At 34.2% G+C, this 16,829-nt stretch overlaps 1 protein-coding gene across 1 annotated transcript in view; it reads right to left on the bottom strand.

Moving 5' to 3' along the window:
- Positions 1-2,389: 2,389 nt before the first annotated feature.
- LOC149774317 (protein phosphatase 1H-like) overlaps positions 2,390-16,829 on the bottom strand; it is a 51,573-nt gene continuing 37,133 nt past the window's right edge. Inside the window, exons 9-11 of the mRNA XM_089945448.1 lie at positions 9,198-9,305; positions 6,120-6,271; positions 2,390-4,414 (exon numbers count right to left, since the gene is read on the bottom strand). Coding sequence (XP_089801574.1) covers positions 4,207-4,414; positions 6,120-6,271; positions 9,198-9,305 — 468 coding nt within the window. The 3' untranslated portion in view covers positions 2,390-4,206. The remainder of the gene's footprint in view (positions 4,415-6,119; positions 6,272-9,197; positions 9,306-16,829) is intronic.

Genomic DNA, 16,829 nt, shown 5'->3' with positions numbered 1-16,829 from the left:
TAAATGGTACCAAATAATGTAGACTTACAGTAGACTGATGTAGCTCTAAAATGATGCCAAATAATGTAGACTTAAAGAAAAAAAGACTCATGAAGCTTTACAATGGTATCAAGTATTATAGACTTTTTACTCACATTACAAAATACAGCTGGGAAAACCCAATTTTGAGACCTGATTTCTTAAGGTCAAAAGTTACTGTTTTCTGGAACCAGAGTTTATGTCTGGCTTTGAGACTTTTTGGTCTGAAATCTAAAGCAGACTGGTCTTAACTGGATGCACACAGACAAGTGAACCTTCGCAAATTGTAAGATAAATTTGAGATTTAGAGCAAAAAGTGGTCAGGACATGAAAATGATGGGTCCAATACACACAAAAACCCCAGTAAATTTGTACCCTTCTGCACCTGCTACATAAAACATCTTCAATATGCCTAATATCAAGCTAAAAAAAAAAATTCTTGGAGGCAGATGAAGTTTGTTTTTTTTCAGAAGTAAACCCCAAAATGCATTTCCTACAGCTGTTTCAGGTGAAAATGACAAGAATCTCCAGGAGTTTCTTCATAAAAAAATTCTATTTCAAATTTAAAGTGACTACCATGATTTTACTCATTTTCATGGTCTTATAAAGTGACATATTCACTGGCAGTTTTAATTGGACTCTGAAGGGGTTCTATTTTTATCTACAGAACGATTAATGTTCAATGGTACTTATAAAATATGGACTGGGGGATGAGGTTCTAATTTTTATTCATAAGTTTGAATGTTTACTGGTACTAAAATGTGGATTCGGGAAGGGGTTCTATTTCTCGACACAAGGATCCGTGTTCAGTGGGTCTTTAAAGAAAAATGAATTTTCATATGTGCCTTAAATCAATATACCACATATACTCACAAGTCGAGTCCAATTGCAAAGACAGACTCTGATGTATCATATGCAGTCCTCCCACTCATGCTATTTCTTATTGAAGATGAGAAAACAATGCCACACATATTAAAAAAGAGGCACACTTTTGCTGATTGTTGTCATTATTATATACTTTGTTCAAATCCTTTCTGGTGATTCTATCCTCCATACTGTTTGTCTTGTTTTAGATACATATCTAAATTGTTACATGCTTGTCTAATATGCTAATTGTCTGTCAACCTGAGAATGTGTATACCAATGTGAAACAGAACAGGAAGACTGAATTCCAATATAGCAAATCTCTAAATTTCTGAATGTATTCCACTAGAGTTCCATGTTTCCATATAAACTTGAGAGTCCCAATCATCATATGCTTTCTTCAGCCATGCTAACCGAATACACTGTATGATAATGTCCAAGTAACATTAATAATACATGGTAACTCAATACCAACAAAATCAAATAACCTGGTCAAGTTATCTCCCCTGCAAAGATGCTGCCAGGACTTTATCTAACAGGGAGATGGAATCTCCCCCTTGTCAAAATAAGGGGGAGTAGATAATTAAAAATAAGGTGGGGGAGGAAACAACCATAGTTCAATACTAACCTAGCACTTAAATATCCATCACTCTTTCAATTGCTTCACTCTGTTAATGATCTACTGAAATAAAAATCTGGACTCAAAAGATGTCCTCTCTAGCCGTTTATCGCTATAAATCAATGGGCATGGTCACTTTGGTGGTGGTGGGTCCTCATCTTAGTGGCAGAAAAACCATGTAATAACTTTTGTTCTCCTACACACATCTAGCATCTCTTGATTTATCTATCTCTGAGTTGTTTCACTTCATGATCATTACCTATGCAAATAAGCACAATGGGATCACCCACTGCAGTCTTTAAACACATCACACTAGCTATTAACAGCCAATTAAGTAATATGTGAAATGGTGGTGTATACCTGACCTCTCTGCCTTTTAATTGCTGCTATTTAAACTGCCCAAAGGACATTTTTATATCAGCTCCATTCATGACTGTTTACCATAATACATGCTATATGTAATGGGTATATACTGAAGTGGTGGGTTTTTTTTCTTTCTATTTTCGAAGATTACTGAAAAATGTGTTCCAAAATACAACCTGTGTGAGGGGTTTGGGAGTATAAGATCATGTTTTTTATTATGACATGCCATGTCATAATCTGATTAAAATCAGATCTCCACTTCACATAGGACAGTGGTGATCTGATTTTAATTGGATTGTGCCATGTTATAGCAAGTACATCAACATCCTGAAAGTACATTCTGCATTTCATCAGCATGATCAAAGTTTTCTCAAGCAAGTTATTTTTTTTTTAATAAGCCCTATAGACACCTCACTTAGAATAGAGACGGGCCAAATCTGAAATTAGAGGGGCCCCAGGTGTCGGGCTGTCAGATGTTTTTAGTAATGTGACTAGACAATGGCTTAAAATGACTAGACAACGATGGAGGGTTGTATAACTTTATCATACAATGAAGATGAATTATTGGACATTGTACCATATAACATTAGATAATGACATTTATAGTATAATATGAATCTCAAAAATGTGAACTTAACATTTATTCTGAATTACAATTGCAACATCAGTATGTGACCTATAACTGAATTAGTGGACTTATCACATAAATGGATTTAAAATGTCAAGCATCATGAAATTTAATGGATTTTATTACACAAAGATGGACAAATTGTAAGTTGTCAATTTATTTTTAACATATTCCACTCAATAATATAAGTATATTTTACACTGGTTTTTATGTTTTATTTATAGGATTGTCAAAGCGAAATTGGCTTTTTGTAGCCTTAAAAGGTGGGGGGCAACTTATAAGCAAGTATACAAGGATATAATCTTATTGTATTAAATGGAATATGTGGTGATGATATGAGTGCTGGCTCTACAACTTTCTGAAGTACATGTTTTTGACTATTTTGTTGTCCCTAGCAACACTATGAAATGTGACAAATTTTGCATACATGAAGTTGGCCCACTTTTTACAGCTAACCACTTCGTGTTAATTACTAGTTTTAGGTTTTACCACAAAAATAAAAAAATTTGACAACAATACAATATCGCAAAAATTAGAAATATAAAAAAATAGAAAGGATGATTTTTATTAAAAATATTGCTACCAGTAAACAAAAAGAGATAGTAATGAAGACTCCTGATACACATAATAGTACATAATCCATATATATGAACGACATCAATGGTCCTTATTCATCAATCTCATCATTAATTAATGACACTGCTTCAAACGTTCTTTTTGTTGATAATATCAATCCATTTTGTAACAGAAATTACAAATGATGGTTTGGAATGAAATGCCAAAAGGAATGCAGAAAATATCACCACATGATAAATATATATAATAATAACCTAATATACCAGATTTCTTTTCTGTCCCAAAATGCTGTATTAGGGTTTAAGTTCATCAATGCTTTAGTCTGTTTGTTCTAACCAAGGGTTTTTTTCCTTCAATTTAACCAAACCCTTATAATAACTTTGCACAAAATCACTCAGTGCTGAATATTTTGAGAAAAGAAATGAAATCTGCAATCTACTTTTAAATTTCCTTTATTTTAATTTAGGCTTGGTATTCTCCATTCAATTTTGAAATACCACTGAATAAGGGGTTGACTGGCACGCATTCTTTTTATCCATCCAGCATGCAGATTGGACTCATATTCAACATCAAGATTGGGCTCAAAATCACATACTGGTATTTACAGTAACACTTTCCTAACAGACTGATATACTATGTTGATTGCCAAAAGTTAGCCAAGAGGGGGTTAGATGCAGTTTTAAATATATATTTTTTCCCAACAAAGCACTGGTGATTTCTGATTTTGTTGACACAACCCACACTAGAAGTGATTTTCCTAACCAACCTTCACTGTCAGAATCAAAACAGTTTGAAATAATACTTCCTACACAAGTTTTATTTTTAAAGTGCTGTCCCCCAAGGGACATCTGTTTAAGTGGAACAGCCCTAATCCCTATTAATTTTCTGCATTATGTGCATTGTTATTCTTTCCTCTTCAGAGGTCCTCAAAGGAGAATCATCTTCGACTAAATGAGTCATCATCTATAAATAAAGTATTTATAATTATTATACAAAAGGTGTTATACACCTTTTCCCAATGTATACACAGTTCCCAACGTGGAAAAGGTTTGCTATACACCTTTTCTACATGGGAGCTTTAAGAGATTTCATATGATTAATGTACTGGACAGTGATAAATCTCTGAAAACTTCTTGTATTATTTTACAACCAAGGGATATGTATTAGATTCAGCTAAGCAGTCCCACAGCTGTTTTGCTTTGTAAGCGTCCATATACGGCTTGATTGGGATAACTAATACTGTGATATCGTCAAAGGAACCCACAGAATCATCCTGCCTCTTCCAGTCCTTCCCTGTAAACCTGCCTTTTGCCTCATGTACCAAGCCTTGAGCTGCCTCACAATACCTGTACAAAAGAGGGATGAAGAATATGGAATGCATCAATTCTGAAATTTAGTATAGTAGTTACCCTCTTATAAAACCACCCCTTTTGAAGCAGGAAAGTGTGGCATTATAAAAGGGGTGGCCTTTCCAGAGGGGGATCACACATTTGTAGTAATAACTCCATATAAAGTAAGAAAGGTACAATTAATTTTTAAATATTTAATATTTTCATTTCAAAATCACAGAAATATGCTAACCTTAGTGAAAACCTGATTACTAAGGAACTTTATTAAGTATCTTGCTTATATTCTTGATTAGAAAATTTATCAACTTTTTCCATTTCACCACAACAAAATGGTATGTATGTATTTATTTACAATTTTGTGATTGTACTTGATCATTGTTTGCATTTGCATCATCTGTCTTTAGAATGGGATCCAAAGATCCCAAAAGCACTTGGCCAGTTTCTTTGACTTGCTGCAGAGTGCTTTGTCACATGTTTCCTGTATATTAAATTAAACAGAAGTACCAAGAAAGACATTATATGCCCATATCATGTTCAATAGTCCTCTATTGCAAAAAACTAAAATGTTTGTGCAGAGATCATTTTATTTTTTAGTCAGTGTGATTATGGCCATTTACCTTCTGAACCCAAAACTTACTGGCTTCTTCTTTATCTAAGCAAAAGCCATCCAGAAAGTGTGGCCAGGTCTGTAATGCACTATTGTTATTGTTGGTAACCATTTTTATTTTTTCAGTCAGAGAGACCTTGACCTTTTGATACTGAAATTGATAGGGTTCTTCCTTACCCAAAGTGCATGCCATCCACAATGTTTGGTAACTGTAGATATGGAGAACTCAATTTATTGTGTAGAAACAATGTTTCTTCTTTCAGCCAGTTACCTTGACATTTGACTCTGAAAGCACTAAGGTTCATTCTTACCATATGTTCAAGCTATTCACAAAGTTTAGATGGTGGGCAATTAAAGTTATTATGCAAAAACAAAACTGGGAACAGACTGATGGATAGACAACATTGTAACATAATACGCGCTGCTTCTTAGCAGGTATATAAAAAGTAAAATGGTCATTCTCAATGATCTGTTTCATTTGTCTGCAAACATTTCCAAGATGGGTACAGCACTATCCTGCTTTCAAGATTTACAATGAAATTAGAAACCAACCTGAAGACTTGAACAAATGATCTTTTTCCTGAAAATAATGTTGTTCATTGAATGCAGATGATAAAATTATTGCAAAATTAATTACACTGGTCCCCTCTCATACAACCAGAAAATATACTGCTCATCATTTTGATTTTTCAAGGCGTAATTAAATTATTTTTATTGTTTATCCAACTTTTAGTGATTATTTGTTTTGTATTTTAGATGAATAAATATGAAGTTAGCACAATTTATTCTGCAAAATGGTCTTTCCCTCTCCTATGAACCTCTGGGTCAATCTCAAAATGCAATCCCTGTCCTTGTTCCCACACTGAACTAAAGCTTGTAAACTAATATAAAAAAATTCACTATCTGCAACATTAAAGTTAAAAAATCACCCCAGCTTTCTTTTGTCCAGTCCTAAGTGAAAGTTAACAGTGAAATAAAGCCTATGAAATGGAAAAAAAGGAAAATTTTTAAATAAAAAACGCTCATCATATACGCTCATGATAAAAAGCAATGAACTCAAATTTTCTATAATAATGGGAGTATAAATTTATCAACCTGGCTGGATCTGCACTGTTGGTTTTGGTGAGAGATTTTCTGACTGAATCTGCCACAAAGGAATTGTCCAACACATCCCACAATCCATCGGTTCCCATGACAAGAACATCATCCTCTGTCCAACTTGTAACTGACAAGTCCAAAACTTTCACCTGCCATCAATGAAATGAACTTAAGAAAAATATTCAACCCTTCTTCAACAGAAAATGTGAAAACTTTCTAAAACATTTACATTTATATAATCAATACAAAAACAGCGTTACTGGATAATCTAATGATTTACAGCTGGTCTAAGAGAGGTAATTTTAAACTGCAAGGTTTTCAAATTTAGTTGAATTTCACAGGCTGTTTGAAAACAATTGTTTTACACATATTGAGGGCTGTATCATGAACAGATAAAAGATCAAGGTAAATATAGACACAAGACATGGCCTATGACAGTACACCATCAGCAGTGTCGCACAGTGAATGCAGGCTCATGGGTTTCCTACAATCTTTGGTTCCATGTCCCATATATCTTGACCCTGCATAACATGCATTCTGTTCATTTTAAAAAAATCGAAAGATAAGCCTACAACTTCTCATCTGGATGTCCACCCATGTCTCTGTTGATACTAATAATAGCCAAAGTTGGAAAAGGTGATAAAACTCCAAATGGCAAGGACCATTTGAACCAGTGTATCTAATAATTAAAAGCTCTAAAGTAAAGACCTGCAAACCCTTAAGATTTTGCCATAAGTCTTACGAAAATTACCCTTAAAATATGGACTTATGGCATTAAAGCAAAAACTACAGAAAAATGAGTGTTGCCAAAAAATCAGGATAATTTCTTCATCAGGGTTTGATTTGGATCTGGGTTTCATGTTAGAATTAGTGCAATTAGTCAGGGCACCAGACTAAATTTGCAGCAGAACCTCAGATGCTTTAAACTACACATTTTTTTCATGGGAAGCATCTGCATGATCAAACTGTTGATTATAGAATTTTTTAAAAATGGTGTCCAGCAAGTGATGCATTTTGAATACAAAAGAAAAAATAAGCCTCTTAAAAAGTGTTAATAATTAGTACAGGGAATAAAAAGGATTATTCAGATTCTTGTGAATAAAAGCAGGAAGGGACGCAATAACGTTTATTGGACATCACATGCCAGTTTGAGCATGTCTCGTGGTGGTAGATATGATTGTCGTCATGTGAAATGGAAACATTTTTTCCAAGAATTACATCAAGTTGAGAGATAGTAACAAGCCACTGAGCTAGCAGCATAGCGTTTGGACCTGAAGCTTGTGGAATGGTACTAGTGATAAATAAAGTCTACTTGCACTTTACAAACTTTTCAGTTGAACATGTTTACCGTTGCTGCATGTTTTGAATACCAAACTTTTACATACATTCTCCAGTTTTACAATAGCAGTTTAAGATATTTTGTTATACCTTACTGAAAACTGGTCAAATTTAAAGAACAAAAATCAACAGCCTTACTGAGTTGGTCTCGTCAGGGTTGGCAGGTCTGAAAGTAGGTAGTGTCAGCCAAGTTGCAAGGTATAGTGTTTGATGGTCACTACTACAATGTATTTTTGAGATTAAAGTCATTCCAACAATGAGGAAGATTCAATTCATTTAGAGGTTGATGTTAATCACAAAAGAGATTCAATTTAGGCAAATACTCATTTTGTTCTGTAAGTTTTGTATATAAAAAAAAAGTAGTTAAGAAAACATGGGTATTTATTGTAATAAGTGCTGGTATTTAATGAGTGTACACTACAGTTAAATGAGATCCCGATTGGAAAATTCCATAGTGCAGCTATTTCAGGTTAACCATATATTCAAACATGAAAGTGTTTCACAAATTAAATGAGCACATGATAAAACCATTATTCCATTAATATGTGTTTCAGGAAAAGAAAACCATTATTCCATTAATGTATATTCCAGGAAAAGAAAACCATTATTCCATTAATATGTGTTCCAGGAAAAGATGATTATACAGTGCAGACCACAAAGTTAAGGTGGCAAAACTGTCTAAGCAACTGAGATCACTAATTTTTATTGCATTATTAGTACATTGTGTTATTCTTCTAATTGCCCCTCAAAAATGTTATGTGTCCCCCAAATCTGGAGAGAGGGGACACACTGTCCCCTACTCAAGGGTTCATATGTGTCACAATGCATCTGTAAAGTTCAAACAGTTGCCAGAATATTGAGAGAAGAATCACAAGTCTTGAATGATTCCCAAATTTTGTTAATTACTTTTAGAAAAAATATCTCATATGAAAGATGCACAAAACACCCAGAGTTTGCTTTTAAAAACTCATTTTGACCTTGACCTTCAAAACATGAAACTAATGCATGGGGCATGTAGGTCTATTCAGAGAATTCATAGAATTTGTTGGATAAAAATGATAAAAACAAGAGATGTGGAGTGTGTGATGTGTGTGTGATTAGGATTTTTAATGTAGCTTTAACAATTTTTCAGTCATATTGCTAAGATGTCTGCAGTGTGGCAGTCTAAAGTGATGTCTAGCACTGGGGCATCATGCCGCAGACATGTAGCATGATGTCCCACCCAGTCACATTATCCTGTCACCAGGCAGACCAGTCCTAACACTAACCTCATAATGCTGAGCGCCTAGTGAGGCAGCTGTTAGTACCATTTTTGTAAGTCTTTGGTATAACCCAGCCGGGGTTTGAACCCACGACCTTCCGCTTCTGAGGCGGACGCTCTAACCACTAGGCCACCAGAGTGATCAGGTGTGGAGTGTAAGGGCAAGTTAGTCATTCATGATATAAAACAAGAAACTAAAAATGGCTGCAAATCATCACTGAATTAGACAGTTGGTATCTATGAACTATATTTTAACTTGAAGTGTTGAGAAGTGATGATTATGCAAGGATTGGAAATCTTCCCATTCTGACTACTACTTGGTATGCTAGGTTGTGTTACATTATTCATTTTTGTAACTTCTATTTCCACTCTATCATATTCAACTGGCATTTTTAATAGAACATTGTTAACTGATTAAAGAAAATGAGTTACTGTAGATTGTAATAATGCAAACACAATGCTGAAATATGTCTGACCTCTGGAATGGGTGTCATGAATGGCTTAATTTGAATTTCTGATTCAAACACCTTAAGGTCATGGTCCCCAAATCCTCGTGTCACACCGATCGTGCCCAGTAAACGTGCCTGCAGAAAGAAAAATGCAAATTAAAAATTATAATATCCATTTATACATTTGCTTCTGATGCCATGCATAAGTAAAGACAGAGAGCTTTTCCTCCTGTAATGCATCACTTTGTGTCTGTACAAATCATACTTCTTTATGGTGAAAAACCCTACTTCTATGATCTAGTTTCTCATCCTGACACTCAGTTTTCAAATTATATTAACAACTTTCTGTAAAATGGACTTCAGTTTCTAAATTGTGCAGAGAGCTTAAACAAATTTTTCACTTCAGCATGATATTCACCCCAATGATGTTCTATTAATTTTTATGTATCTTTTGGAGCCCTGATGGGTTGTTTCAACATGATTATTAATTGTAACATTAAGGTTATTTTTACCAAAGGGTCCTTCTATTTCTAATTTTCAAACACTACTAATCGTCGCCATTTCCAATCTCCTGCATGTGTATCATCAATAATAACAAAAGTATTGTGAATGACATTGTACACCCAACCCATATTTAAAAGCCTTTTTTATATGAACTAGTAGGGCATGGTTGTTTATGGATACAATTAAAAAACTGGTCTCAATGACCTGGATAATTAGTCAAGAAATGTGGTCTTGAACTAAAAATACTCTGTTTATTATGTGACTTACCATGACTGCAAGATCTCTGATCTCCGGACCCCAGAACATGTTTCTTTATTACCCTAACTGAAAACCATCTCCAAAATGTGGTTGAAAACACACTCGAGGCAAAATTGTATTCTATGAAACTCATCCTTCTTTCAAGCCACTATGAGCATGATCTTTGACCTATTTATTCCGCATCATACATACATTAAATATAAGGGTTTCCCAAAACTTTGGTCAACGTACGTACATTGGTCTAAAACTAAAAGTGTAGTGCAATGATCATTTTTCTTCTTTCAATCACAGTGACCTTGACCTTGAACCTTCTGACACCAAACTGGATAGGTTTCTTTCTTACCCAACTTGCAAATCAAGAAACTTTGGTGAAGGTACACACAGTTGAGAACTGAAACTTTTTAGCAGAAACAATTTTCTTCTTCAAATCACGATGACTTTTAACTTCAACTCTCTGCCCCCCCCTCCAATAATACTGCTTCTTCCTGATCCCAACTGCAAGCTATACACGAAGTTTTGTCCCAACATATGACATAGAACTATTGACATTACAGTTGGTGACCCTGACCTTACACATTTTGACTCGGAACGTGATAGGCGTCATCCTTATACTAAGTGTAGGCTGTCCAAACAGTGTGATCCAGGTTGTACTAATGTCATTTCACATAAACCATTTTTTCTGTTATCCGTCGGTGATTTCAATCTATTACCTTATAACCCCCAAATTAACAGCCTTCTTCATTACCCCAAGTGTAATCCATCTACAAATTTGGCAAAGGTTTGGTTTAGTCTGGTTTTGGATTGGTTTGGTTTGGTGCTTTATAACACTGCAACACAAAGGCAATGGGGGTAAAGTCCCCTGGCCAAAGACTGACAATAGTTGCTGACCTGGGTTTCTCCTATGCTAGGATTCAAATTTGCAATCTTTCAGTTGTCATCTGGTATGCTAGACACAGGAAGGTATGTGCAATGGAAATTAAACTAACATGCAGAAAAGGAAAAGTTACTGGACATATCGATAGACTTAGGGTACTAGCATAATATGTTACATTTAAGCGTGTGTGCATACAAAAAAGAAAAAAAATGAATAATTTACTAACACATGACAAAATATTTTCATTGAAATACTGATATGTACATAAGCCTATTCTTAATTACATAGATCTAAGAGAGACATTATACCAATAAAATAAATGTGTATCTAAATATACTGACATACAAATAAAAAAATTCACTTATGATGATTGTATAAATAAGAGTCCTTCAAAGAGATGGATGCTCTAGTAGTTGAAAAGATTTTCCAGGAATTCAAGACAAGACCAGTTCTTCCTTTTAACTGCTGAATGTTGAAACCAGTCTTGTATTTTTCAGCAATAACAAGATTTTCAAATTTGCTGCTGACATGGACATTTTGGGTGTCAGATTGGTACAATTTTCATTTAGAACCAGGCAGACATCATCAAAAGTCTTCTGGTGAAAACCCATGTTAACCTGCCACCTATTCTGAAAGTAGTGACAGCAAGGTTTTAGAGATGGCTTTCATATTGGATACACAATTAACACCACTGTCATTTACAACCAAGTCTTCTGGTGAAAACTCCATGTTGGTGTCCATAATGAACATCAGTTTTGCATCATTTTTATTTAGGACCTTCTAGATGTCTTAAGTCTCACAGTGAAAACCCTATGCTGATATGTCCCAAAATTCTGGAGGCATGACTTAAATGAAAACAAAAATTTTTAAAATGGACACTGTGGGGGCCATTCTGGATCTATGAGGAACACCATTTTCCCTTATGATCAAAAAATGGTATAAGGTGTTTTCTGATGAAAACCCTGTCATTGTGACTTTCTGTTCAGTAGCAGCAATGACAAGATTTACAGGTGGCTCCTATGACTGCCATACCAGACATCAGATCATCACCATTTTCATTTAATGCCAACTAGACATCATAAGATGTCTTTCAGTCATAACCTATGTACATTATAACACGTACCACTACAGTTAATATTACATCATTATCTACAAAGCTGACATTTACAGGAAATGGGCTCAACAATGTTGTGATCAAATATTGGGCTTTACACAGCTGCCGAGTTCTTCTCTTTGATGCTTACAACCAGATGTAATTGTCAAGATCATAACATGTTCAACATGAACTAAATGTAGCTTTTGTGGATTCAAACATAGAAATTAACCCTGAACAAAGCTGGGTACCAGATAAAGACTGAAAAATCAGATGACAGTACATATATCAAATCTCTTATAAGCAAGGCATTTCATCCCTCCACAAAAGTTATATCTGCATGATTAAACTTCAGTATTGTACAGTTAGCAACATATGAATTAATCTTTATGAAACTTTAACATGAAATCATGTAAGTTATTTGACTCAACAATAATGGGGATAGGTCAAAAGTTCTTGCTGAAAAATTAGATGCTGGATCCAATAAACATCATAAGAGATGAGAAGAATATTCTCCATCATTGGGAAAGTTGAGTAAATGGAAAGAGGCTGTTCTAAACACCAAGCAATATTTGTACCAAGATTGAAACACATCAATGTTTTTGAAAGCTTTGCTATGTGCAAGTCAAGAATACCCCACTTGCATTTCATGCTTAAAAAGAAAGAACTATTCATGTATGTTCATTTGAAAAAAGTCTCTGATTAAGACAGGAAGAACCTTTTAATAATTAATTTTGCTTTCTTTTAAATTAAGACATTAAATGCTTCAAAGTTATATGTAGCTTTCCTACTGCATACACATACATATACTTCTGACAAATACAATCTCCCTCTGGAAAGGCCACCTGTCTTACACTCCCACTTTCCCAGTGCACAAGGGGAAACCATATAAGAGGGGGACCACTGTAGTGAGAACAAAATTTTCAAGATGACTACTGCAGTGGTGATACTGGATGTCAGATTATCACCATTTTGAATGTGGACCAACCAGATGCCACAAGACGTCTTTTAGTGAAAACCCCATGTTAATTTGACCAACCATTCAGGAGGAGTAGCGATAAAAAGATTTTCAAGAAGGCTGCTTTGGTGGCCACACTAGTTGTCTTTGCAGCACCATTTTGCACTTAAAACAAATTATACCATGTGATAAATATGTAAAATTTCATGGCAACTCAACAAGTAGTGATAACAAATTTATGCCTACAGATGGACAGATGACAAATGATAAATAATTCCATGAGCTCTACTGGCCTGTGACCAGTAGGGCTAAAACAAATATCTAAAGAAAGTTGGTGTTACTGCACTTTGTGAAACTTAGATTAATTCACCCTGGGGAATTCATCCATTTCATGCTGACCTAGACTTATTGGGGTACAGTATGAAAGAAAACATCAGGGATTTCTTATTAAAGATTTCCTCATCAAAAATAATATTATGAAACACACATGTGGACAGTCTGAAAATAGTACTGCTTTATATTTTAGAGGTTCTTGTTCCCTCAGTATGTGTGGTATTGTACTGTATTTCACCTATATCTCTCCTGAGTTTTATAATTTATGCTGGTATGAAAAAACAAATGGTATTGATATGCTATAAAAGAACTATGCAAACTGCAGCTAGAAAACCCCACTATAATAAGTTGATCAGCATCCACAGGGTGCCACTGTGCTATTTAACTTTTTGTGAAATAGTAAAACAAGTCAGTTAACTTGACTGATACATGTGTATCCCTTAAACTAAAAACAAATTGGGAGGGAGAAAGTAGAATTACATGCAAAATGATGTGCTTGATTAGCACAGATACCAACTTACACCAATATACATAGTGAAGACACAGTGATTAAATATTTAATATTTAATTCTATTCAGGTAAGAATGCACTGTTACATACATGTGTAGCATGAATAGTTAAAGTACATACATTCAATCTCATTGCATCCACCAGTGAATCCATTTCTGAAAGCACATTTACAGTTCAGTATAACTGCATTTCTACAAAGGCCACCAAAAAGAGTGTTTGAATAAATTTCAAACATTTAATTTATGCTTTGATACCTACTATTTAGTTGTCTTACAGCATGAATAAACTGCTAATGAACAATGTGTAATTTTCATGGGGAATGTATGACATGATTGACGGATTGTTATAAATGTCTGACAACATGACCAAGCAGCTTTCATTTTTTATGCATGGAGCATGACAATTTCAATAACCTTTAGCAGTGACATTGACTTCTAGTATAGTAATTACTTAATTAGGTAGGTATAATTTAACTGATTTATAAATTCAGGTTAACAACTGTTTTTCAAAGAAAGGCATTGTTTGGTTCACGGTTGAATACACTAGTTGATTGATTTGGGTACTGAATACCCTGGATTGAGTTATGACTGTACACAGGACATAAAACAGACTGGTTTACTGAATGCTGAAAGATATGTAATATTGATTTGATTCTATTTATGGAAAGCATTTGCTCAAGTTAGATGTACCAGTCACAGATCACAGATTTGGAACAGAAACAGGCTGACATGAGGGGTTAGATACGGTGTGTGTCTCTGTGTGTGTTTCTGATTTTTAACACAGAATTAACAATGTTTCAGTCATATCACCACAATGTCTGCAGTGTAGCAGTTTATAGTGATATCTAGCACTGGGGCATCATGCCGCTGACATGTAGCGTCATGTCCCACCCAGTCACATTATCCTGACACCAGGCTGACCAGTCTAAACACTAACCTCTTAATGTTGAGTGCTTAGCGAGGCAGCTGTCAGTACCATTTTTATAAGTCTCTGGTATGATTCAACCAGGGATTGACCCCACAGCCTCCTACATCTGAGGCGGATGCTCTAACTTGTAGGTCACTGGAGTTTTCTGGTTAGATAAGGAAAAAGGGTCTTCTTATTACTGTTTGAATCACAAAAACATCTCTGCATTATAAGATGAATAAACATGATGGTATTTGTATACCTGGTAAAATTCTTTATACCCCAGATTCAGATTTTAACTTTCTTACCGGAAATCACCAATCAATGACTATCATGAAAAGAAGTCCATAATATTTATCATGCTTTAAAAAGAAGAGATAAAAAGGATAGTACATGTATTGATCAAGTTATTTCATTTATTTCACCTCATAAATATAGCTAACATCAAAAAGAACTATATCATAAAATGGCTATTTATGATTTACATTTCTGTAACATCTATGCAATTATCTTTGATGAAAATTTTAAATTTATTCTTCTTTGAGTGACGCCATTATTACTTTTATTATGACTCTATGTAACAGAAAAGTACAAAATCAACAAGTTATGTAAAATTCAACAAATAATTTAATTTCCCACAATACAAAGTGAAAACTTTAAAACAAACTTACAGTATTGTGAATAAAATCCCAAAGAGTACAAAAAGTTTTATCACCAGTACTATTTAATAAAGTACTATTTAATAAAGTACTATTTAATAAAGTACTATTTAATAAAGTACTATTTAATAAAGTACTAATTCATTCCAATCGTGTTCAAAATAAGATCCAATACTTAAGGTGTTGATGTGCCTGTAGTGACCAGTGATGTGACAACAGCCTTCCAGTTAATTCACAATAATATAATCCAATATGTCCTTGTTTGAATTCACTATAATTCCTAGTTAATGTCTATGTCCAAGAAGTTTTATTGAGCACTGTAATTCTAGAAAACAATAATTTGAATAAATAAGGCCAGCCTAAACAGGAAGGCTAGGTATTATTTTATGGGGAATTCCAATAACTATGATCTAGACCCAAATAAATATGTTTACTTCTACTGATAATGACCCTAATATTTAACCAACACTCCTAGAGAAAATATTAGTGATGTATTATTTGTTTACAAAAATAAAAGTTAGAGTCAGGTAGACAATGAACTTTTAATTTTGGACCAAGTCAACCACAATATAAAAATTTTACGCAACTCACCACATATAATGAATTAAAAAAACTTAACAAACAATTCATATTAAGTATAGATATATAACACTTTACATCAGACAAGTAATATCATTGCTAATGTAAGTGTACATTTTTGGCTTGTGAGGTATCTGAATCTTAAAACTGTTACATCAAAATGTGAAAGTGAAAATCAAAGCCCTCCATCTCCATCATATACATGTAAAATTAATTTGCTATATAAATTACTTTAACATCATAAGATGTGGTTATTCTGATTGTCTGCATTCTTTAAGTTAAGTCATTGGTTCCCAACCGTTTTTCGGTCATGACCTTAATATATTTTTTTCTGAGCCTCATGACCATGTTTACACATGTTGATAAGTTTTGCCACCCTAAATAAATCCTGGCATCCCTCCAGAATGTCCTCATGACCCTGATTTGGGTTGCAATCTGGGGTTTGGGAACCACTGAGTCACGTAAAAATATATCATTATCTTTAAACTTTGTACACAGTCAGTTGAGCAAAAATATTAACAATGACCCAATTTCTAGCAGTAACACACAGATCTCCAATAAAAACATCTGCTCCACAAGTTTTTCTAGTCCTATAATGAATAGTGTCCTAAATATTTACTTGCATAGGAAGTTATGTCAAATTTATTGTCTCACTTGTAATTATATAATAATATGGAAGGACTCAAAAAGTTTGATCTTTTAAAGCCCCATTGCATGGGGTTTTCTATGGTCCCTTATAAACTTGTGTGCCATATCTTACAAAAATCTGTTTACAGAAACAGGATTTACAACTTCAAATTAAATTTTGTATTTCCAAAGCTCCAAACTATGCTGAGATAAATTTTGAGCTTTCATCCATCATTCCAAAGGATGCTCTGTGTCCATGGTAAATTTGGTTCAAAGTTGGATGGATGCCTATATCTTGACATATTACATCACTTAATAAAAAAAACCAACTTCAAGCTGACCACTAGGGCCGAACCTT

This window comes from Sinohyriopsis cumingii, unplaced genomic scaffold, assembly GCF_028554795.1.
Source record: "Sinohyriopsis cumingii isolate HCF-2022 unplaced genomic scaffold, ASM2855479v2 utg000349l, whole genome shotgun sequence".
NCBI lineage: Eukaryota > Metazoa > Mollusca > Bivalvia > Unionida > Unionidae > Sinohyriopsis > Sinohyriopsis cumingii.
Note: the sequence above shows the minus strand (reverse complement) of the source record. Positions and strands in the feature narration are given on the sequence as shown.